At 38.1% G+C, this 24,394-nt stretch overlaps 1 protein-coding gene across 2 annotated transcripts; it reads right to left on the reverse strand.

Annotated features, from left to right (window-relative positions):
• Positions 1 to 3,389: 3,389 nt before the first annotated feature.
• LOC140153518 (fibrous sheath-interacting protein 1-like) lies at positions 3,390 to 21,111 on the reverse strand. Of its 2 annotated transcripts, none has more exons than XM_072176291.1 (12): positions 21,001 to 21,111; positions 19,379 to 19,564; positions 16,720 to 16,780; positions 15,713 to 15,969; positions 13,444 to 13,588; positions 11,452 to 11,607; positions 10,660 to 10,793; positions 9,446 to 9,550; positions 7,555 to 7,710; positions 6,706 to 6,861; positions 5,571 to 5,910; positions 3,390 to 4,295 (listed from the first exon to the last, which is right to left on the reverse strand). In XM_072176291.1, exons 2-12 carry the CDS (start codon positions 19,556 to 19,558, stop codon positions 3,511 to 3,513), a joined length of 2,475 nt encoding a protein of 824 aa, XP_072032392.1. In that variant the 5' UTR covers positions 19,559 to 19,564; positions 21,001 to 21,111; the 3' UTR covers positions 3,390 to 3,510. The 2 variants fall into 2 exon arrangements, with proteins under 2 accessions (XP_072032392.1, XP_072032391.1); XM_072176290.1 differs by having other exon boundaries at positions 3,390 to 4,298.
• Positions 21,112 to 24,394: the final 3,283 nt, after the last annotated feature.

Consider the following 24,394-nt stretch of genomic DNA (forward strand, 5'->3'; position numbering starts at 1 on the left):
CATAATACGCATAATCACTTGCTATTTGAACCAATCTGAGACACATAGCAATAACAGGACTGATCGATTCTAAACCATAGGTAATTCCTTGTAAAATGATTTACTTTGATTACAATTTGGTAAATTTATGACATTTTTTATTTAAATTGATTCAAGAATAAAATTGTTTAAGAATGAGAATAAAGATATTGTTTTTAGCCGCTGTCATGCATCTATCGTCTCATATAACACAGGCGACATCATTATTTTTGGCATAAAACACTTTTTGGCATAATATCACCTTTGTTATATGAGATGCAGCAGCTAAAACAATACCTTTATTCTCTAAACATCAACCTTTTTAGAGTATCCTCATTTCATGTCAATTAATATAATATTTCAATTATTTTCCAATTTAAAAAAAATGCAGGAGTCAACTAAGTTCCAATGGAAGGAGGGAAAGAACAGCCCTAAGCGTGAGAAAGAAAGATTTGACACCTTGCGATCTGCAGACTTGTACACAAAACTGCTTTCACCAGTCATTGAATGTATGTCATCTAAGGACAGCTCAAAAGCAAGCACATATCAGGGTATCTGCGGCATGGATGTTGACTTAAAAAATGGCGGCCCATTGTCAAACTCATCACGCTGTAACCATTACTCCAGTAGCATGGGTCAGTCGATATTGTCCGATTGTGGTGCACTCGGTTGCGCCCGAAGCACTTTCAATCCAGGTATGAAAGTGATTATGATGCTGTGTTTGAAGAAATTCCGCAAGACATTGACGATGGCTCTATGCCATGTTTATCTCACACATACTTTCCAGTGGTAGTGCTGGACTACAATCATTACCCCCTTATTCACAAATGTAGCTTTTAGAATAGAAATAGAACTTACACAATAATAAAAATATTGTTATTTATAGAACAGTTTATAAAGTAAAATTTTGAGACATAAATGATAAAAGGTTGGAGCTTTGGCATCAGAAGTGATCCATTATGACAAAGAACACAATACACAGACACAGTGGCGTAGCCAGGACTTTTTCAGAGGGGGGCAAGGCAAATTTCCAGGGGGAAAACTTTGATGAAAATGGTCAAAAATGGGCTAAAAATTACAAAAAGGCCACCCACAGGGGTGGGGGGGGGTGAAGACTTCTCACATGGACATGGGGAGCTGCCCTTTGCCCCTGGCTACACCACTGCACATATAGCAAAAGCTGATAAACCCATTGAAGCTAATACAGCTGTAGGAATTATGCCATGGGGAGTGATTTTTGTGATGTCACATCTTTTCTGTACTATTATCATCAGTGATAACATGCGATATTTTTTGGGGGCTTTGGGGCGCCAGCCCCGGGTCAAAGTAGGGCGGCAAAAACGAAGGCGGCAAAAAGAAGGGCGGCAAAAAGAAGAAGGGGCGGTAAAAAGAATTAATAAAGAAAAAGGGCGAACAAATTTGAAGAACTGTGAAAAAATGGTACTATACATTGCTTTTGGGGCGCTAGCACCTAAAATCCTTCTTTTTTTTTTGCTCTTCACTTTTCAAACCACCAAAAAAAATTGGGTCAACCTTTTCGGGCTGTTGAGGAAATGGTGGCAAAATGTGATATTATTCAGCCCCCCGGGATAGGAGCGGCCACGGTACGCCACTGGATAAGGCGGCCCAATCATTTGGGCTCGCCAAAAATAACGTAATATGGTTTGCAGTTTTTGTTTACAACGTACAAAGCATACGGACATTCTTTTTATTACATTTTATGAAAACCCTAATCAATCTCAGGTCAATTTTCTGCAAAATTACACTGATTTTGATTTAGGTAACAAAGTTATTATTCTTCTGTAAGCTTAATTTAGCATATGCTGTGAGTAAAATTTACTGTGCATGTATAGAAAACTGCATGCACCAGTGCATGAGTGCACCCGACTAAATGAAACACTGGGCTCAATATTAAGTGCAGTCTCCTAGTCTACCTGGCACATATAACCACCGCAACCAGGATCAGCTCCCCTGGGTCAGCTCCCCAATTAACATTCAGGTATGTTATACTAACAGAGATTGCAACTAGTTATAAATAAACAATTTATTATACATTAATTTACAACATATTTTTTGACACAGACACTTAATTTAAGTCATAAAAATTTATACAGAACAATGGCTAACTACTTTAGTAACAAGTTACACAGGACGGAATATTGGCTGTACATGCTGATAAGTACTATACATACAAATTTCTAAATTCTTTGGGTGGCTTAATTTTGCACTTTCATTTTATGGACGGAAAATGGAAATACAGCAAGGCATTGAAAGCTTCAAATGTTTAGAACTTTAAAAAGAAAAATTACCAATTTTGCAAATATCATTTAATTTTTGCACAAGTGATCTATGAAAAATTAAATGTTCTATAAACATAATTCAGATACATTAGATTATGTAGGCCTATACATTACATTATGTATTTCTTTTCACACACAAATAAAACAATTTTTTGGTAACTGTACCTTATTACTGACCTTAAAACTGACTTGTTTTAGGTGAGATTTAAGTCAATGACTATTGACTTTAAAAATGGGCTATTCCAGTTGCAATCCATACACCCCCTGGAAGACTTAACCTTAATCTTCTATACAGGAGGGGTGTAGATTTCAAATGGAGTCACCTATTCACGTAACCCATTTGAAATTCACACCACCTGTGTGGGAGTTTAAGGTCACGTCTTCCATAGGGGGTGTATGGGTTTCAACTGGAATTTCAGCCCAATGTTAATTAGGATCAAGCAGATGGGCAAAATGTCATGAACAGAGATGAAGGCATTTACAACTTGACCCAGGTTTATGATCTACTACTTGCTGCTTCATTTTCATCAAAATTATACCAACTGTGGTAAATGACAAAACACTCAACTAAAACAAGTATGTTTTGTACATAAATAAAGGCACACAGAAAAGTCAATGAATCTTGACCCAGGTTTATGACAGGAAGCTGCATTATCATCAAAATTATACCAACTGTCATAAATGACAAAACACTCAACTGAAACAAGTATGTTTTGTAATATACATAAAGGCACACAGAAAAGTCAATGAATCAACACCTTAAAAGAAAATCGGACTGAAAGGTTTATCAGAGTCATCATCGCTTTTTGCATAACTATTAATTCCATGAATTTTTTGTTTATCCAAAGGCAACATCGGCTTATGCTTGCTGCCTTTCCTAAGCTGCTGAAGTCTAGGTTGCGGCTTAGAATAAGCAGCCAGTTCTTCATTATCATCATCACTTGTTGCTCCTGCTGATTCCACTCTTCTTGAGTTACCTTCCTGATTGACATCCCCTGGTGTGGCCCTCAAGACTTGCTGTTGCACTTCGTCGTCATTCTCGTACTCGAAATCTGAAGACGACACAAGAGTGTTTGTGGATGCTTGTGAATCGGTGCGATCAGTCATTGACGTATAGGAAGCGCTTGCTGACACCGACTCAATTCTCATGTCGCGTTCCGGTGAAGGTCCAGTTTGCGATGGTGACTTATACCTAGTACAAGAAGCACGACTTTTTGACTTCTTGCTTCTTGATGAAGTCAGTGGTTTGCTTTTTTCGTGGACTTGACGATGACTGAGACGCCTGTGGCGGTGTAGGAATCCTGTATGGTCTGGACATATCCCCACTATGATCAGCTCTGGAAAAGGTTATGCTAGAATTGATACTGGGATCAAACTGAGAATTAGTCGCTGTTTCAGCAAAGGCAATTCTTGATGAGCCCCTTGTTTTTAACAGCCTCTGCTCAATTGATGGTTCTTGCAGCGAGCTTCTTTCTAACGAAACATTTGCAAATCTTGCCAGTAGATCATCCGAGTTCATGTACTCTCTCGATTCTGTTACATTTGCATATTCACGACCATACATTGACATTTGACTGTTGCGCGAGATACGATCAACATTTGAGGGTGCTCTTTGGTCTTGCAAATCTCTTTCATTGTTATACATCAGATTTATATCTGTGCCAGGTTCAGCACCATATGGTGATGTTGCCAAACCATGACTTGCACTTCTTGGAGACTTAGAGACAGGTGTTCTGACTCTCCCATTGACAGACCTTGGTGTTGTGTCATCTCCACCGTTGAAGCTCCTTGGACTTCGAGAGTCGTCATCTCCATCAGACATATATCTTGGAGACAGATGTTGTGTGTCATTGGTAAGTCTTGAAGACGCCTGATCTGCATCGCTGTTTGGATACTCCAATGCTTGTGGGGATGTAACTGACGTAGCCCGGGGGTTCTTCAGCAGTTCTTGAATCATGTTGTATGATACCAGCGCACCTGCTGAAAAAGAAATAAATGAGATGGTTATATTATTGTATTAAGACATAGCTTTTATTGGTCTCAGACCCTCTAAAAGCATTTCACACATTGGTTATTCCTGTTGAAATTCATACACGGAAGACATGACCTTAATCTCCAACACAGGGATTGTACATTTCAAATGGAGTCACCTTTTCAGGGAACCCCATTTGAAATTCACACTCCCTGTGTGGAAGATTAAGGTCATGTCTTCCATAGGGGGTGTAGTATGGAATTCAACTGGAATAGCCCATTTCTTGGCCTCTGTCTCAGTGTCAGAAAAAAGGTTTTGGTCTTGAACCAGAGACCTGTGTCAGATAATGTAAGCATCCATAATGACACGAGGTGACACATTTGCTGAAAAAATGCTGTAACAGTGAACTATTTATAGAATTGATATGTTTGCCAACATGAAATGGTAAGATTGCATCTACAAGTTTTAACTTCAAATATATATTTAATCTTGATTTACAATGATTGATCTCAATCTTAGTGTTGGTTTCTGAATATCAAGGTATCTGTGTTGAAGGTGCAGCTCTTGGTCTTAAAAAGCAAGGTCTACTAGCATGTCCCGGTCAAAAGTAAAGATCTTGGTCTTTGTCTCAGATTTGGAAGTCTTGAGTATATCACCAGGGCCCTGACACTCAGTTCAGAAGTATGTTACTGCGTGGAAGCGGCCATTGACCCTGTGATCGTGTATCCAGGAACTACCGGCAGAGGCGCACTTGTATCGCCCTATACGCGTTATTGATCGCGTTATTGATCGCGTTGGACTTGTGCTGGCGACGCGTTCATTAGCACCCCAGCACCCCATTAGCACCCCATGGCAGCGCCCATACGTGTGTCAATTTGTGGTTCGCGGGATCTTTTTTTCAGGCTGTGTAGCGTGCAAATTTGGCTGGTGCGATTTTACAGTCTACCGTGTGATATCACTAGTTATTACATTTGCAATGGCAAACAGGTAAAAGATTCAAACAGATTCTATGTATCAACAAAATAATTGTACACAAAATGGGCTATTCCAAATGAAATCTATATACCCCCTATGGAAGACATGGCCTTAATCTCCTACACAGGGGGTGTGCATTTCAAATGGAGTCACCCATTTAAGTAACACAATTTGAAATCTTTGTGTGGGATATTAAGATCACATCTTCCATAGGGGTTTAAGGATTTCAATTGGAATAGCCCATTCAGCTTGTTTTTTGGTGGCAAGTTATACTTCAAATGATTATCACCTAGAAAGCTTCTCACCTTGACTGCTTTCGGTATAAGCTTCACTCTCAAGGTCCTGTTCATCCTCCTCTTCTCCTTCATTCACAGTACTCAATGATCTATTGGTAGTGATACCACCAGATGACCTTGATGAGTTAATACCAGCTTCCTTAGCCTCATCCAGGAGACGTCTTAGAACATCATCCGGCAGCTTAGGGACTTCCACAATGGCGGTGTCGGAGGTCTCTGTGTGGGAATTACGTGGTGATGTTGATGACCTGATGTAGGAGGACGCTTCTGATGTGGCTCTGGAACTCAGATCGTCACACTGGCGAAGAATCTCGGCAAGGCGCTTCGTTTGAGATGCGGGTGACTTGATCTGTAAAGCACATGATGTACAAAATAATTGTAAAGACTCTTAACGGTTTCAAGTTCTAATACTCTTTTCTCCTTGAATCAAACTTATTTGGGGTGAAAAGCTCTAAGATTTGGTTTTCTTTTAGGATGTCGAAAATGAAATATATTTTTTGCTGGCAAATTTATATCCCCTTTAACTAAATGTGAGTAGAACTTCCTATCAAGGCTCTTTCATTACCCGTATGCTTGTTTTTGTCTTAACAGGCAAATGCAATCCGAGGTCTTCCAAACACATTTTTATCAATCCTTCTGAACTTGTAATTGGTATCACTTTTGAATTGTGACCTTTCTGTCAGTGTCAAAATCCTTTTGTGATTGTGAAGAATATTATATTATTATACATCAGTTTCCCTGAGCTTCATAAAGTTATTTAAATCATAATTTCTTGGGCTTGCATTATTTATTCTTGATCCTTGTATTATTATGTGTGTCTTGCATTGTCCTATGCCCTGCTAGGGTAATGGCCTATTTCAGTTGAAATCTACACTACACCTGTGGAACATTTTGTAAATATGTTCCATAGGGGGGTGTGTTTTTCAAATGTAATTGGTCAGGGTTAATCATTTTGAAACTCATACCCCCCTGTCTGTATTATGGCTTTACTTTTATCTTTCACAACTGGAGTGAGTATTTCAAATAGAAGATACCCAATTGTCTATTATATTTTATACTTATACTCCCTCTGTGGAAGACGTTAGCTAGATCTTCAATGGAATGGCCCAATTAATGGTAACTACAAAAACACCTGCTGACTCACCTCTTGTTCCACAGCATTCTGCATCCTGGCTAACTCGTCTTCAATATTCAGTAATCTCTCATGCTGTGATCTGGCTTGCTTTGTATCTTGTAATACCTTCTCACCAAGGTCAAACATTGCTGCTGACATCTCACTGAAACCATTGCTAACAGATTCCTGTCAATGAGAAACAAGTTGCATTCATCTTAATAAGGCCAAAAAAGTTGTTTGTTTGTCCTCCACTGCCCGCTCCTCCGATTAAGGCCTGACCAATATTTTTTTTTTTTTAATTTAAAAATTTTTTAAATAAGTAAAATTCAATTTTTTTTTTCGATTTGGAGTACTCGTTTTCTGCATTATCATCAAAATTCCCGCGTTTCACAATACGATGCACCGCCAGCGGTTGCTCTGGGCAGTCAAATTTTTTTGACTCCAGAGTCGACATCACTGTGCCAGCTGCTATTGAATTTTCACGCAAGTGTGATCATAAATATGTTGAAAACAACTCCACAAAGGATTCCCTGTGATCAATAGATAGAAAATGGATCTATTATAATGGTAAATTGTTGTTTTAGTGTGCATTCGCATATAAGATCATTATAATGACATTTAAACCCACAATGTATGTTCCTGTATTGTATTTGTATTACGCGGGCTTTGGATGTCGACATTTTCCCACGATGCCCTGCGTATTTTGGCCTCGACCCAGCGACCGCTGGAGGCACATTGTATTGTGAAACGCGAGAATTATACCAACTGTGGTAAATGACACAACACTCAGGGGTGTGTTTCTACTGTCAGTACTGTGTTTCTACTGTCAGTACTGTGTATGGATGGATATGACAGACCATCAACATCTTCTTTATGTACCTCTATAGGTGTGCTGCAGATACTCATGAAATCTTTGGAAGGCATCAGAGCCATGAGCTTGGCATCGATATCCTGTAGCATCTTCTGTTCATTATCATCTGGTAGGTAGCCGACGCCAGCAGCAAGCTGTAGCTGATTGTGTGGTATGTCGATTGCCTGAAATACACAAGTATACCACATTTATCATACAAGGTGTCTGATTGAATTAGTCATATAGCACATTTGAAATATTATATTCAGGTACATACTGAATAGCCAACCCAATCACTTCGAAGAAAAAAAATTATGGATCAAAGCCATATGATCAAAAAGGGGCTCAAATACCAATACTTTTTCATCATCTTTGTTTATCTCCCTTTCTTGAATGAGCCATCTGGGATTACTTCTGGGATATGCTCAGAATGAATTTAGTCACCAGACAGAGACTGGGCTATTCCATTTTTTGTTGTTGCAAATTTATGAAGTATATAAATATGTTCATCACCTCATGTCCTGAACTTATAAAATATCTCTGCATACAAAGTGCTTTTAAACCATTTTAGAAAATCATTTTAGCCCTATATATTTTTTGTTTACTGTATCCTAGTAACTCAAATGTGTGTTTCATAACAAACCATAATTTATTCTATTCAACATGTCCAAGTAGAATACATGAATAGAATACATTAAATCCTTTGTTATACTATCTATAGAAATGTACTCACTGATTATAACACTGAATAAATTAAATAGGCCTAATCTCTTCCACATAGACAATTTAATACTACACCATGTATGCATCATAATCTGTTGTTAGGAAAAGAGATTAAAAAAGGCTATAAGGTCATCAAAGGTCAGGTTATAGGTCAATTGGTTCAGGTCAAATTCAGGCATCAATTTTGAATACGAAATCCGTTGATAGTAAGCTTTCCAAAATGAAGTGAATTTAAAACATCAGTGATGTACCACCTTTTGGCTTATACCATTAGAAGCATGTACGCTTCATTGATACCGATGCCACCAATTGAACAAGAAGATTTGCCCCTTCATTTTGCATACCACTTTGTCCAATTTCTTTTTCCCATTTCTTCACAAAATGCAAAAAAATGCAAAAAAAATGCAATGGGTGTAGTACCCCCTTAATGACATTCTGAAACCTTTCCAACATAGACAATGTAAACTTTAATGTGAAACAATTTCTTGCCTTAGCAAAGAGTCTGATTTGAGCAAAACATTCAAAATACCCAATCTTGCTGCATTAAAACTGGTAAAATTGCAACACAAAAAACAGTGACATGCAAACCTGCAACATCTACAACTCATTCCCACATTAACAGCAGTGTGTGCAGGTTTTCAAGTGGGGGACACAGGTCTTGATTCCCCCCGACTGTTCACAATTTTTCCCTGACTGGGTGCATTTCCCTCGACTGACTGACAAAAGTGGGGCTGTAGCCTCCACTACCCCTTGCTTGCACCACTGCACATAAAAAGAAACTAATGATATTATCAAAGACAGAGATAAAAAGATTTTACCACGTCTGATGTCACTGTCAATTATGATCCTTGATTGGTTTACACAGGTTAATAGCGCGTAAAAGGAAGGCCGATTTATCTGTTGTCGATAGGAGAAAAGGAATAGCAGCAAATGGCGAAAAATTACGTACTTTTACAAAGCAAAAAGCAGCTTTTCTAGGCATTGCGAAATAAAGTTTCCTACTACAAAGACCTAACTTTTGAGATGGTTTGCATGTTTGAAGGTGCAACAATGAGGTGCCCAGTTATACTGCCACGTTCAGCAAGTCATCATCACGACACTTGTAAACAAACCGTGTTCGAGTTTGATTGACAGATGATGTCAGACGCGATAAAATCTTTTTATCTCTGTCTTTGATAGTAGTTATAATATCTGTACCTCTTCCTCCTCGTCATGTAGCATCTCAACTTCTTGAAGCAATTCTTCCAATCTTTTCTTCTCATCATCAGTCATAGCAATCACATTACCAGCATCAGTAGCAAGCTGTATGTGAAAAATGAAAGAAATAAACAATAAAACAATCAAGTCCCTTTTGTTAGCCAGTAGTAGGGTAAGGAAGCCTGGGTAAGGAAGCCTGGGTAAGGAAGAATTCTTATTTCCAGTTCTGAGTTTGAGTTAAATTGCTCCAACGGTTTGCATTCTAGAAGCAAGAAAGTAAACAACTTCCCAGGTATAACCTACCAAACCAAACCATATATAGATCAGAAGTTTCTCTTATTGGTCATGTACTATAATTTGGTTCACCTCAAGTTCGGTAGTGACATCAATGCTCTTTCGCGGTTGCGCCATAAGCATCTCGACAAACCGCCCCTGTACGCATGTGGGTACACTTAGGATGTTACTTTACTCGCACAAATCTAAACTGCGGCGTGCGAAATGCACACATACATCACTACCGAACTTGAGATGAACCAAGTTATATGATCTATAAAAGTTGAAATGTCCATCTGTAACAGCTCTGTATTGAGATATTAAAGCACTTAAGGTTTTCAGGATGTATATTTACAACATCCTCAGGATGGAGTTACTTTACACAAATTGTGGGATAGGCTTTTACGACAGGAATTCATAACAATTAGTGGATTTCTATCGGGTTCGCTGTCGGACAAGTTTAGAACTGTCAAGCTTTCGTCAGGAGTTTTCTGATTGTTTTCTGTAGACAAGGGGTAGTCTTCAATGAACGGCTCTTTTCAGAGCCACCAAACCTTTAAATTAGCAGATAGGCAAGATCTGCTTGTTCTCTGTTGACAAGGGGAGAACGGCTCTTTTCAGTGCCATCAGTAGGCAAGGGGCAGGCCTACATGTCTCATTCTTAGGTACTTTGTCCTGAAGAAGTCAGAGCTACTCCTGACGAAAGCTTGACAGTTCTACACTAGTCTGACGGCGAACCCGATAAAAACCCACAAATTGTTACTTTATGCAGTTAAACCTGGTCTGCAAGTATAAATTAAATAATTAATATCAAAAATTTTTCTCCTGATCCATTAACCCAATGAATTTTCTAGAAGGAGCTAGTTCAGGTCGATCCGATCATTACAAAAGGATTTACATAACAGTTTTATGATACATCAAATAGTTGTAAAGCCACATACCTCAATATTTCTCCTAATGAAATTGTCTTTGTTCTCGTCTTTGCCATCTTGTGATCGTTTCCCCTTGGCCTTCTTGTTCTTCTTGCTACCCCTTTTCCCATTTCCCGTTGGATCATTACGCCCGCTCCTTGGTACTGAAAAGCAAAAATTGGGAGATATTGTGAACTTTGCTAAACACTAACTTTTAATTAAAGATCATTTCTGCTTGAAAGCATTCATTAGGCTTGGGAAAAGAGTTTATTAATGGGGATGTGCCACTACTAGCAGTTTGGTTTGAATTTTGGCCCGCCAATTGAACACCATCCTCAACTAAGCCGGTGTTATTGTATGATTGGTGGTTTAGTTCTGTTTCATTCTAGGTTTAGTAATTGGGTATCATAAATCATAACACAATTTCATTATCAAAAGCTGCAATTGTCACAAATCTTCTACTTGGCTTGAAGTTTCTTTAATTTGGCACTCTACTGGATTGTCACACATGAAAACTAAACTGTAAAAAGTCTACATTTTGTACTACCAGCATTTGCATCTTAGAGACTCAGGGTATGTATAAAAAGAAGACCCCCATGAAGGAAACCTATACATGTAGAGCTAGGTTGCATAACAATATGGAACATACTTCAATATTATATTCATTCATACATACATTCAATAGAAAAGCATGGACTTCAATGGAAGTGTACTTTGGGTATGGCGAAACAATCTTTACGAAAGGTATGCCATCGTCAAGTGACATTTAAACATAATTGAGTAAATAAATGATCTCTCATTTATAATTCCTTGATTGGTTACCTGATCTATTAGTAGACTCCCCATCGCCAGTATCTCTACCAGTATCATTACCATCTGCTCCTTGACTTCGTCCACTGTTAGCAGCAGCATCTGTATCTAATGGTTGAGTGGCAAATACTGGACTCACTGAAGGCAAGTCGTCTTCCAAATCTACACCTTAAAAGCGATACAAAAATATATCTTCCAATGAGAATATTGAAAGGTATAGAGTAAACACATTTGACCCAGCATGAGTAAATGAGGCGCATTGAGAGAAATATCCAAATTGAGATATTCATAATCTGTATTAAATAATGAACATTTTGATACCAAAATCAACATAACACAGCATTCCTATCAAAAGTAATGAATGGTTGAAAATCAGTTTGCTGCCAACGTTGAATAAATTTGACCTTGTTCCACATTTCTGCTTATATATCAAAATGGTGTTTGCCGCCAAGCGCCTCGTTTACTCATATTGTATCACAAATACAGAGGCATAGTAAGAAGGTGCATCCCCAAGGAAAATGTGGTAATTGACTATTCCAGTTGAAATCCATACACCCCTATGGAAGACATGACCTATGATAATCTCCCACACAGGGGGTGTTGAATTCAATTGGATTTCAATTCATTCAGGTAACCCCACCTGAAATTCACACTCCCTGTGTGGAAGATTAAGGTTGTGTTTTCCATAGGGCATAAGGATTTCACCTGGAATAGCCCAAATCCCACAAATGGCAATTTCCTCTCTATCAAGCTCAGTCCCTCTTAAAATAAACCTGGTGCCACCCCCCCACCCCCCCCCCCCCATCCCAACTGGTTGACTCATGCTACACCTCTGCATAGAGAAGAGAATGAATAATGTTACACTACACTTTTCTTGTAAATATATGGTGGCAAATAGTGTTTACTCTCTGTGGAAATTGCGGGGGAAATTGAGTGCGCTAAATGAAGCATATTTTTACCATATTGCCCAAATTTGGCTCAAAAACTCGTTTTAATACATAATTGCAAAGTTCTATGCCCCAATTCTATTTTTTACTGGGCCAAAATTGCCACATACAACCTTTGATTACACACTGGTGGCAAACATGAATTACAAAAAGTATTTATTTTAGTTTTATATAACTCTCGATGCGATTGAGCCATGCATTATTTTGTTCCATTGCACAGCATTATTACACTGTCACTAAACTCTTGTGTGAAATTGTTATATAAAACAAATATTGACTGCTTTAATTAGTGCAATAGTAAAAATATATCATTTGGTCAAATTTTGATAAATAGAAAAGTAAAAATTTAACCTCATGATATATTTTTCACTATCACACTCTTAAGCATTCAATATTTGAATCATCTTGTCATCTATTTTGTTATGTGGTCATTCACACCATTTAAAAAAAATCTAGTATCTCTAATATCATGAAAGACTATTTTTGTGTGAACATGAACTCTGTAGCTGGTAAATAACAACTGCCCTTTGTTTAGTCAACTGCCAGTGATACAATTGAAACATTAAAGCCATATTATAACATTTCTTTAAAAATAGATTAGTATTTATTTTCCATAAAATGTTAGCTTTTACTGTCAGATATGTCCCTTTTAATTTTGAGCCGAACAAGTGAGGTAAAGCAAAGAAAATTGGAATTTACTAATAGCGCCAATGCATGTTACTCCGTGGTTGTAATACAGTACGATCCTCTGGCGTGTGTGGGGGGGTGTGTGTGTGTGTCCCGCACGCCGTGTACGTAGTACTGTGTTATGAACAACACATACGCATTCAACTAATATTTCTATCGTAATAATAAAACGCCGGTTCCATCGGTTTATTCAAAATCACAGATTTTGACAAAACTACAGCACCTATAAAAGTCTTTATTTTTGCAGAGAATCCTTGTTTACTAAAGTACATTACAATCGTGTAAAACCCTGAATCAGGGCGTTCTTCTCAGCAAATGTTATAATATGGCTTTAAGTGATACATGCAAGAAACATCTAGCTTTGTCTTGCCTTCATTATGGCTAGTAGGTGGTATCAATGCTAGAAATTTGGAGGTGTTATCTGACACTTCTTTGAGTTCATCTCTTCCTTCTGGCTTCACTCCATCTAGTTCTCTCTGTAATTGACGATGCAGCTCCAATCTCTGTCTTTTCACCTGTTGGTAGATAATTACAAAAAAAACACACCAGAACGTCACCAGTATATTTTTATGATAATATAATCTTACTATAAATAGGGGAATGTTGTATGTATCTATCTATCTATGTATGCTATAAAGGCTCCGTCAGTTTCGATCCAAATGTCACCAAATTCATACGGGAGATCGATGAATATACGGGAACGTGTTTAAACTTTATTTGGTTGAAAACGGTCAAGAATTGGCCTCAAAATCAGTGAAAATGTGGTACGTTGCTATGCTGGGTAAACAAAAAGGGAGTCAGTTGTCAAGCTAGCCCGTGCGCGTCGTATTGGCATGATCTAATGTCAAGCCATCGCGTAAGCGCAGCGATAGCGCTGGTAACGCAGTACTACGCCATGTCACAGTAAACGACGTAGAGTCGCAGAATAAATACGGGGAAAAGATGTGTGTTAAAAAGTACAAACAACATGAAGAGGTACCGGTAGGCCTACTGTAATTAAAAAAGAAAACAAAATGAGGACAAACAGGTAGGCCTACGAGTATGTGGGTTAGCCTACAGTTAGTCACAGTAAGAAAATGAAAACGGGAATAAAATAGGCTAAAGAAGGAAATAATAATAAAATCTAATAAAATTAGATGATTTAAATAAAAAAAGCTATTAAACTGAGGACAGAACTAAATAAATAACATGAAAACGGGAAATCACAAGCTAAGCAGCAAATAAAAAAGGAAGTCAACAGGAAATGTAAGAAAGGACAGATTTAGAAAATAATGGGAACGGGATTGAGTAAATAAAAAACATGGTAACGGAAATTTGCAAGCTTAGCAGCAAAATGTTTTTAAAAAATGGAACAAAATTGGCCCATGTAGAAGAAACTAAAAAAGAAAGAAAGAAGCTAAAATGGAAACTTAGGCTTAACGAGGGTCAGACTCAGATAAATGAAATTTACCTTTTCAATGATTCTACCTGTTCAGTAATTCCTCCCGCTTTAGTGAACGCCCCATTTACTCACCTAGCGGGGACCAGCAGTGCGCTGGGTGTCCCGCTAGTTATAATAATTACTGTAGAATTCCATCTACAAGTATTTTTGTTTTTATGAAAGAGACAAAAGGCAGACACCCTCCACTAAAATATTATTTGGAGTTTTGAGCAACTATATTACTGGTACAGGTGGCTGTACAAACATGAATTATTGTAAGACAAATCTATTGTAATGTTTTGAAGAAGGTATCTGCCTTTTGTCTCTTTTGTCCAAAAAAAAACCCCTTATTTAGAGGTATCTATGTTTGATGGAATTCTAGGGTTCTAGTATATCAGGGAAGCAGGGTCACATTTGTGCACGTCTGCGATGCACTACTTTGCCATTGCGATGTCTAAAATGAATATCCTGCATCAGAAATATGTCAAACATCTACATATTAAAACCTATGTCACAAATATTTTTGCAGGCTTTTAAATTTGCGGTTCTGAAATTAACTGTTTGTGTAACCCTATCTACACAAAGTGAAGACACATCAGCAATTATACTATCTAAAAAGCATTTATTATATAGCAATAGCATCCATGATTCAGATACAACTCGGCTTACTGTACATAAATTAAATGCCAAATCTCTCCACTCTGCCGCTAATAAAGCTTTTTCTCTGGCTGCTCTTGGACTGTGGAACAATTTACCCATCACCATTCGTACTGCAAACTCATTGCCAGTCTTCAAGAAATTACTGAAGTCATATCTCTTCCCAAAACGTTGAATGTTTTTATTGCTCACTTTGTTTGTTATATTGTATTTATGCTTTGAATTTGTTTATGCGCTGTGGTCTACATGTAACGGCGCTTTATAAAAGAATTGTGCATGTATGTATGTAGGGATGTATGTGTATGAGTAACCGTGAGGAGTGAGCCCTTGGCCTATACGTGGAAACTAGCAAGGTAGTATTAGGTTTCGTATCAGTGCAATCCAGGGTCTCACATAAAGGTCCCTTGCACTCAGCAGGTTGCCATGGTAAATGATTATGCTAGGGGTTCAGATTTAAGTTCAATCTACTAACATTAACTATGAAAAGCGCATAATAAGAATCTTGCGAACATGTACAGTAACGCTGGTTGAACTTGATACAAATGACATTGATAAGCATTACCTCTTTCTCTCTCTTCACTTTCTTGGCTAGAATTCTGTCCAGTTGTCTCATTTTACGCATAGCTTCCTCTATCTTGGGATCCACACTGTCAGTGTTTAGATCGTCAGTCTCTGCATCGTTGTCAACACCACCTTCACTAGTCTTATCATTGTTGCTTATCTCATCAGGGTCCAAGGATGCAGTCTCTTGTCCCGATTCATCATTTTGTAAAGCAAGAACAAGTTGATGATGAAGATCGGAGTCGCCATTGTGAATATCTGAGAAAAGAAACGGTATTCTCAACTTTAAGAAGGCTGCATGCATTGGGCTATTTCAGTTGGGAACAAAGTATAATTGGCTGAAAGGCAATTGGACCATACTATTTTGGATAATGTAATATCAAACAAAATTACTTTGGAGTAAAGACGCTACCAGCGTTCAGTGGTGGCTAGCGTCATAACGACAAAGTTGCCTTAATGTCAAACTGCTTGCAACTTGACGCTACGGCATGCTAGCGACTTATCGTTTAGATAAAGGCTTGGAAATTACACCACAAAAGACACTACACTCCTTGCAATTGCTTACTATGATCAGACCTTACAAAGAATATGGCCTAAAGTAAACACCTTGAGTAACAAAGTATTTTACAGTTTATAACTTCTTTTTCGAGAAATCGTGTTTTTTTTCTCATTTTTTGGAAAATTGTGGTCCGTTTTTTGGCTTAGCCTAAAATGTCGGTTTCCTAAAAGAGTGTCACTTTTCTAACAGAATAAACAGGGTTGCCAAAAAATTTCAGCCCAAATTGCGGGTCAAATAATCAAAAAGTCGCCCAATTTTTCTCTTTACCATTGGTTTCTATGGGCAGGAAACTATCGGAAGTCGTGGGAGCCAATGCTGAAAAGTCGCCCAAATTTTTTCTTAAGCATTGGTTTCTATGGGACAGGAAATTGTCATAAGTTGCAGGGAAAATCTTCAAAAGTCGCCCAATTGGGCTACCAAATCGCGGGTTTGGCAACCCTGAGACTTACCTGCTAAGCCTTCATCATCACCACTTCCACTTGAAAACTCTAGAACCTCAATATCATGAGCCTAGTGAACAAAAGTAAATTAATGTTACATCAGTCCAAACAGACAAACATCGGCACTCTGTTAACTCTCTTCTCCAGGGATCTAGCTGCTGAAAAAATGAGTGCTATCATATTCTCATTCTGAGTTCTCAGGCCTGGAAAAATGGGGAATTCAGGAATCTCATTCCTGGAAAATTTGGTAATCTGGAGCTGGAGGTGGTAAATCATGCCTTTTTTGGGGGGGGGGGGGGGTAAAGAAATACAGAAGAAATGATGGGAAATCCTGATATGTTGAAGAGAAATTTGTCTACATTCTTGAGAAATTAACATTTTTTCCAGGCCTGCTCATTCTTCTAGTTTTATTTTCCTCATTTGATAATCAATACACCGGTACATAAGTTACTTTTTTTCTAGGTGTCAAACTTAGCAAATTTACTCCATCAACTATTATGTAGAGCACATCAATGATGACTTGCCCAAACGGGTATGAAGCCAGTCTGAGTGAAAAAAAACAACCAAAAAACCAGTTTGGTACTTCTGCCTGAAAAAAGGGCTCATTCACCTTAAATTATCATCATCTTTTCATTTCAATAAGACCTGAGCGCAAGAAGACCGTAAGTCCACTTGGCCCCTCAACATGTATGTACACTAAAGTTACGTATAGTTCCTTAGCGTTTTATGTTTAATACATGTTCCAGGGTGAAAACATCATGAAAGGTTGTGAAAGATTTGTTTTGGCCCCTGAACATGTATAAAACATTACCAAACTATACGAAACTATACGCAACTTTAATGTATATGTGTTAAAGGGCCAAGTGGACTTATGGTCTTCTTGCGCTCAGGTCTTATTGCATCAACGTTTGTGGTTTTACAGGGTCAGGTTCACTATCCCATCCATCCCACTGCCCCAGCCCACCTGGCTTAAACTTTAAAAAGGATTACTTGCTGCAAATAGTTTCCCATCTTTGGACATGAATTTATTGTTAAACACACACAGCTGTAAACTAGAGCTACTGTGGCTCACGAGCCACGAATGTCAGGCGGTGATTGATTCTGATTAGCATCGTTTGACCTTAGACCTCGGGTAAACTCATGCTATACTCCCCAAGTGTCAAGGATCATTTTCTGCAAGTTACAGCTCGATTGGAGCAACTTTAAATTTGACCTGATCTTTGACCTCGGATGACCTTTGTGGTTTTACACTCCTGAAGTGTCGAGGATCATTTTTCCTGAGTTGCAGCTCAATCGGAGCAACTTAAAATTTGACCTGACCTTTGACCTCAGATGACCTTTATGGATTTATACTCCTTAAGTGTCAGGGATTGTTTTCCCTGAGTTACAGCCCCATCGGATTAACTTTGAATTTGACCTGACTCCCCCTCCTCCCCTACCCACGCTGCCCTCCCGCACTTTCCCATATAACCAAGCAAAAGTGCATTCCTAACACAGTTCCCTGTGTCTATTACTTGGTCCATATAGCAAATAACCCCCCCAAAAAAAAGAAAGAAAATCTTATGTGAGATCCACTGCTCTATCTTCCCAAAAGCACACCACTACCCCTACACTAGACAATCTCTGACATGTTCAGTTTGGTCTAGACTGTGGTTAAGATTTAATATGTTGAGACTTTCAAAATATTTACTATGCTTATCTCTCGTTATCAAAACAGCAGACAAACTGTCTCCCTGCCTAAGTTAACTGCCAAATTGCTGCCTCTAATAATAGCTGCTTCATTACATTTCACACAAATATTTTCACAAAATGACCCCTATCAAACCTTACATGAACTTTGACCCCAATCTGTGGCACAACTTATTTGAAGCTTGGGCCAGCGGTTCTTGCTGACCATGTTTGGTGCTCATAGCATGTCATTTAAAGGAGCAGTAGCATTTTAAAGATTTTCACAAAATGACCCCTAATAACCCTTATGTGACCTTTGACCCCTATCCGTGTAGAAGTTATATTAAGCTTGGGTCAGTGCTTCTTGTGGCCAAGTTTGGTCAAAATTGGTGCAAGCGTCTGGCACTAGTAGCAATTTTTGGTTTTACTAAAGAAGAAAGAAGAAGATTTGAGAGCTTCACAGTATATCAGGCGGATAAATCCGCCTGACATAATGACATAATGATGCAGCCAAACCTTTTATCTGTTCAACTTACCGTAACCACTCGGGTATAATAAGCCCACCCCCCTAGATGGGCAATTTCACTTCAAAAATGGGGGTGGGCTTATAACCGGGGAGGGCTAGTAGTTGAATTTAAAAATAAGAAAAATCTTCCCCATTTGTATATGCCCAATATATCAGTAATTTCTATCATCTTTGTCAAATTTCTTTAAATTGTAAGTATGGAATGTTAATTTTTAACTGATATTTTTGAAATATTTGTTCTTAAATGTGAAAGAAAAGCATTAATATGATTTTAAAACTTAGCCAAAATGACTACTGGGCTTATACCCGAGTGCACCCTTGTTCCCTGAATGGTTTGAAAAATAGGGGGTGGGCTTATAGCCGAAGGTGGGCTTATACCTGAGTGGTTACGGTAATAGGCATAAAAACTCTTTTTTTTAATTTTAAAAGCTACACATTATGCTGTCTTCTAAGACAAACTTTATTTTAGCTTACTTCTTGTGAGATATCCTCAGGTGGAAGAATTTCAAGTGAACTTTCAGTGTTCAGATTGCTTCTGTAGGAAGATGATGATCTTGCACTATTCAGTGAAACTCTGCTCCCAGGTCGTTGCCTGTTATTTGGATTACTAGGTGGCCGAGTGATCTCATCAAGACCCCCTCTAGTTATTTCCATTGTAAACTTTTTTTGGAAACAAAAGAATACAGGTCATTACATTAATATTTCTTAAAATCACTCAAGTAGAAAAATATCGTCATTGACAACAAAATAAGTATGGTCCATTCACTCGAGAAGTGGAACTTTGAATTTGCTCACCGATTAGAGGTTAATGACTGCGCATCTGTTGTTTTGTAATTGCCATTGACAAAAAAAAATTATGGTGCATTTTCAAAATATTAAATAAACATGATTTTCCTTCATTTTCCCTACCCGGCAATCGCACATACGAGACACCGGGCTAGAGAACACATACTCGGCAGTCCACGCTTTTTAATGCGCGCTGGTTCGAAATTCTGAAAATTGGTAAAGAGCCAGTACCAACGTATAAAGTCAACATCACTTAGGTTTTAGTTGTCAAAATTAATTTAGTGATTTTTTTCCATTGAGGCCCACTGTTACAGTAAAGCCATTTTTGGACCGTACATGCACATTCCACTTCCCTATGGACGAATAGCGCCACCAATAGTGTGTGAGGTGAGCCTGCCTACCGGGGATGATCCCCCTACTCTTTTCGATAAGTCCTGCAACTTTTTACGTGCACAGCCTCAGGTTTGAATCGTCTGACATACGGCACCGCCATTTTATGTGACCCTTCGAACCACGAGACGCCGGGCCGGCGGGCACCCACTGCTGTGTATACCTGCACATTCTATTTATTTAGAGAGAGCAACAAGGATCGGGCAGGATGGGGTTTCGAACCACGGACCCCTCGCTCAACTCTCCCTAATGGTCCAGCGCCTTAGACCACTAGCAGTCATAGACCTAAGCATCATTTTCTGAGGCGCGGAAGTACACCAAATTGGTGTCGGGTGACTTTTGACATTCTTTTGTGGCGAGTGACATGGTCTTTCAATTCACGCCGAGTGTCCTTGACAGGCTTGACTAGTCTATGGCTGCTTCGACCAGTGGTCATGAAAGAATTCAAAAGATAACCTCTGCCCCAATAATCCCAAGCTATTGTCTGAAACTGCACCTCGGAAGATGTATGGTAAGAACTCAGTCCTCAAATGATAGTCATATAACGACCAAATGATAAGTGACTGACTATCATTGAGGACTGAGTTCCGCAGTTCCCATGCCACCTCGTTCACGGCCCTGGTGAGCAAGCCAAGGTCAGGAACAAGGAGCCATGATGTTTCGGGCTAATTATAATATAAACATGATAAATAAGTTGGTGAAGTACAGCATGTCTGGCAATGCCGACTCAACCAGAACCAGAAATAAAGAATTTGAATATGAGAAAGGTTTTTAACACAAAAGAATTTGAACTTATTGAACACTGTTGAAGTAAGCTTATCGCATGACCGTACTTATAGAATAAATTTTAGACTCCATGGCTCGTATTATTCTGAAAATTTAAGTTACTTGAATATAAAACACTTAAACTGATATCAAACCTTAATTTGAAATATGGCACAGCACAAATCGTAGTTTTATTTAGTCATCAGGTACCAAAAAAGCTTCCCTTTGCCAAGCAACCAATCCGCCGCCATCTTCGAAGTTAGCTGGCGTCTTGTCAACTTGGCCCACATTCAACCCGGCCCAAAATAAACTCGCCCCATAACCCAATTCGGTCTCTTTCTTTGTACAAAATTCCATGTGATTGCATCATCAATGCCCGCATGAATGCACAATAAGACACACTGATTAATTTATGTTAACAATATCTAAGTCTTTAATCAAAGTAAAAATATGATTTGACAATTATACTGTGAGTGAACAAACACAATTGGGGTAAATGGAACGCTTAAGCAATAAATCACTAATGACTTTCTGTGGTCAGGAGGGTATCCATATATGATTTTTATTTGTTTCAATAAGTAGATAATATGTTTTTACAACTTGTTTTAACAGATAAACTCCCATTTTATGGCTTTGTTTCTTGTATCGGTCCAAATACATGCATGGTCATGGTGTTCCAGTTACCCCCAACAAATTGGGGTAAATGGAACAGTGGGATGGGTAATTGGAACAAGGGGCATTACTTGCAAGGAGCCTACATTCATAGCTATATTTACATTGAAAAGACATCAGAATATTTTATTTAACATATATTTTGTGACTAAACAAAAGATTAACACAAATAATTTTGTTTTCATGTTTTTTATAAACATGGTAAAATACCACGTAAAAACACTTTCTCTCGGTACATAACAGAAAAAATGGTTTTTGAGATTTTTAAAAAAAGGAGGCCTAATCTACCATGAATTAGTTATTTGTAGTATATAATTTCATAATAATTAAACCAATTAGTAAAAAAAATATTAACATGTTATATATATTTGAAGTCAGTCAACCGTGTTCCATTTACCTCAAGTGGATCTGTTGTGGGGTAAATGGAACACCAAACTAATTAATTAGCTAATTTGCATAATTTCATCATTAAAATCTGCTATTTTATTGTTTAAAACATTTATGTTATTGTAGATAACAAACATATTGCCAATATTGTAAGACAACTCTCAGCACAACATTCAAATATTTAGGAATCAATTAAATTAGTAATGTTCACTGAACCGTAGCACCACTTCATGGTCAGTGACAACATTTGAGATTTTCTTCCACTCAAATACCGAGTAAACCCACGCTTGGGGTATGAAACGAAAGCAGAACGTATGGCGTTGGGGTAAATGGAACACTCGGTATGATGTTGCCCAATTTTTTTCTTGATTGAGGGAATTGTATTCTCAGCGTTCTATTTACCCCCAATTTACCCTACATATAATCAATAAAATCAAATACACTGTCACTGTTTAATACTTAGCTAGCCAGCAGCCTTCTTCTTGTTGATGATTGTAAAGTTATATTTCTCATTGTTCTTGATGCATATCCTGCTCACTTGTCCTGCGAAAGTGCGAAGATCACTGTTCAGGGAAGTCCACTGAAGACTTTTATATCCTTTGGCATAAAATCCTCGCACAGTTGGCTATCTCCAAAATGGTGCTATTTTCACCATTCACACAATTTCTTTAGGAAACAGGCCTGTATTGCATTGGAAGAGGTACGCACTGTGACATAAAAGCTCATAAACTAGATCTTCTCTGACACTACTAACATGACTAACAACGCATGCAGGTATACTGCGCCAAAAAGGTATCCTTAATCCTTATACACTTGGAAAAACAATCACAATTCCAAAACTGAACCATGCTGGAATAAATGTGTTTTTCCAATAGATGCACCATCTAATCCTCAAGAAGCAAAGCCACAAGCATTTGAATAGACAAGGTCCAGTAAAAGTGACAAACTGGCCAATACAAGTTGCAAAAAGATTCCAACAAGTGCAACAAAGAGACAACGCAGTTCTTCAATAAGCTTTATTTAAAGCAGTTTTTATTTCAGTTTTTACTTCTCTGTACTTTTGATAACTTTCATTTTATTTGTCAGTTCTTTTGCTTAGTTTTCTTTTGTTCCTTTTGTTTCAAATTAAAGGCATGTATAAATTAGGCATTCACCACTCTCAAATGAAACCAGAGTCCGTGGCAATTCTGCTTCTCGAAGTCACACTGGAATCAATGGGGCGTCACAATGTGCCGGACGAGACAGCGCATCCACTAAACAAACAAATCTACCCAAACATGTCCCAGTTCTAAAATATCAGGACCCTTCTTTCAAGTGTAAGGATACTTTTTTTGCGCAGTATAGTAGTACATTGATACATAAAATATTTCTGGTTCGCAATTTCCCTTTCTTTGAAGGAATTGGACTGTAAGCACATTAGCTAGCCCAGAACAACACTATAAACTGTGAAGAATTAGGAAAAACCCTTTCTATTAATAGTCAATTACTACCTTCACACTATAATGTAATCTGGGAAAAACAAAGAAACAAGCAAGCAAACCCTATAAAATACAACCAAGTTGTTTGTATATTATATATAATTATAGGCAGGGCTAAGGCAGGGTAATTATTCTTTGATTGGATTGTTCTTGGATTATATTATATACTTTTGTTTGCTTATTTCTTTTCAGACTGTGTCCGTTTCTTTTTCCTTCTTTCTAGCTTCACAAAAATTCAAGGAGTGAGCGAAAAAAAGAGAGTCAGAGAGAGAGAGAGAGAGGAGATAAATAAATTTGTGACGAGTTTAGTCAGGGTCGAACTAAAGTAGGGCCGCAGTGACTCGATCATTTGAGATTTTGTCAAGCAACCGCGCTCTTGGAGCACATTATGTCATAGCCGTGGTTCATTTCATGTTTTATGCGGAAGCTAGGGTAACTTGGGGCAAATTGGGACACAGGGTAATTTGGGACAGTGATTTCGGAAATACTTTTATACCTTAAAATAGTCCAATTTTGTCCATTTTTGCAACAAAATAACTTTGATATAATGTCTATTTATATTTCAAACCGTTTAAAAGTACCGTTCTTCATTAAACAGGAACTTCTGAGGGCCGTAAGCTTAACACATCAAAATAAGTATTCCATTTTTTTGTCATGTCTAAGCAGAGGTCACGACTTGTGGCTCAATATCTGAATCAATGGTCCGGATTAGTGTTTCTCAAATTAAAAAATAACTTCTAAGCTACCCTTTCAATTAAATAAGACAAAAATTGTAACTTTTTTCTTCGAATGAATTATAAGATAAGCTTTCTTTTAGAAATATGCCAAATTGGGGTAAAATGGGATTATGGGACGCCATTGATTTACTGTGTGCTAACTCAAACTGTCCCATTTTGCCCCAACAAAAAAAGTCCCATAGTAAATCAATGGCGTCCCATTTTACCCCAGCTGTCCCATTTTACCCCAGCCTCTGTTACAGAAAAATGTTGCAGTGGGGTAAAATGGGACGCCT

Source organism: Amphiura filiformis, chromosome 5 (assembly GCF_039555335.1).
Source record: "Amphiura filiformis chromosome 5, Afil_fr2py, whole genome shotgun sequence".
In the NCBI taxonomy this organism is placed as follows: Eukaryota; Metazoa; Echinodermata; class Ophiuroidea; order Amphilepidida; family Amphiuridae; genus Amphiura; species Amphiura filiformis.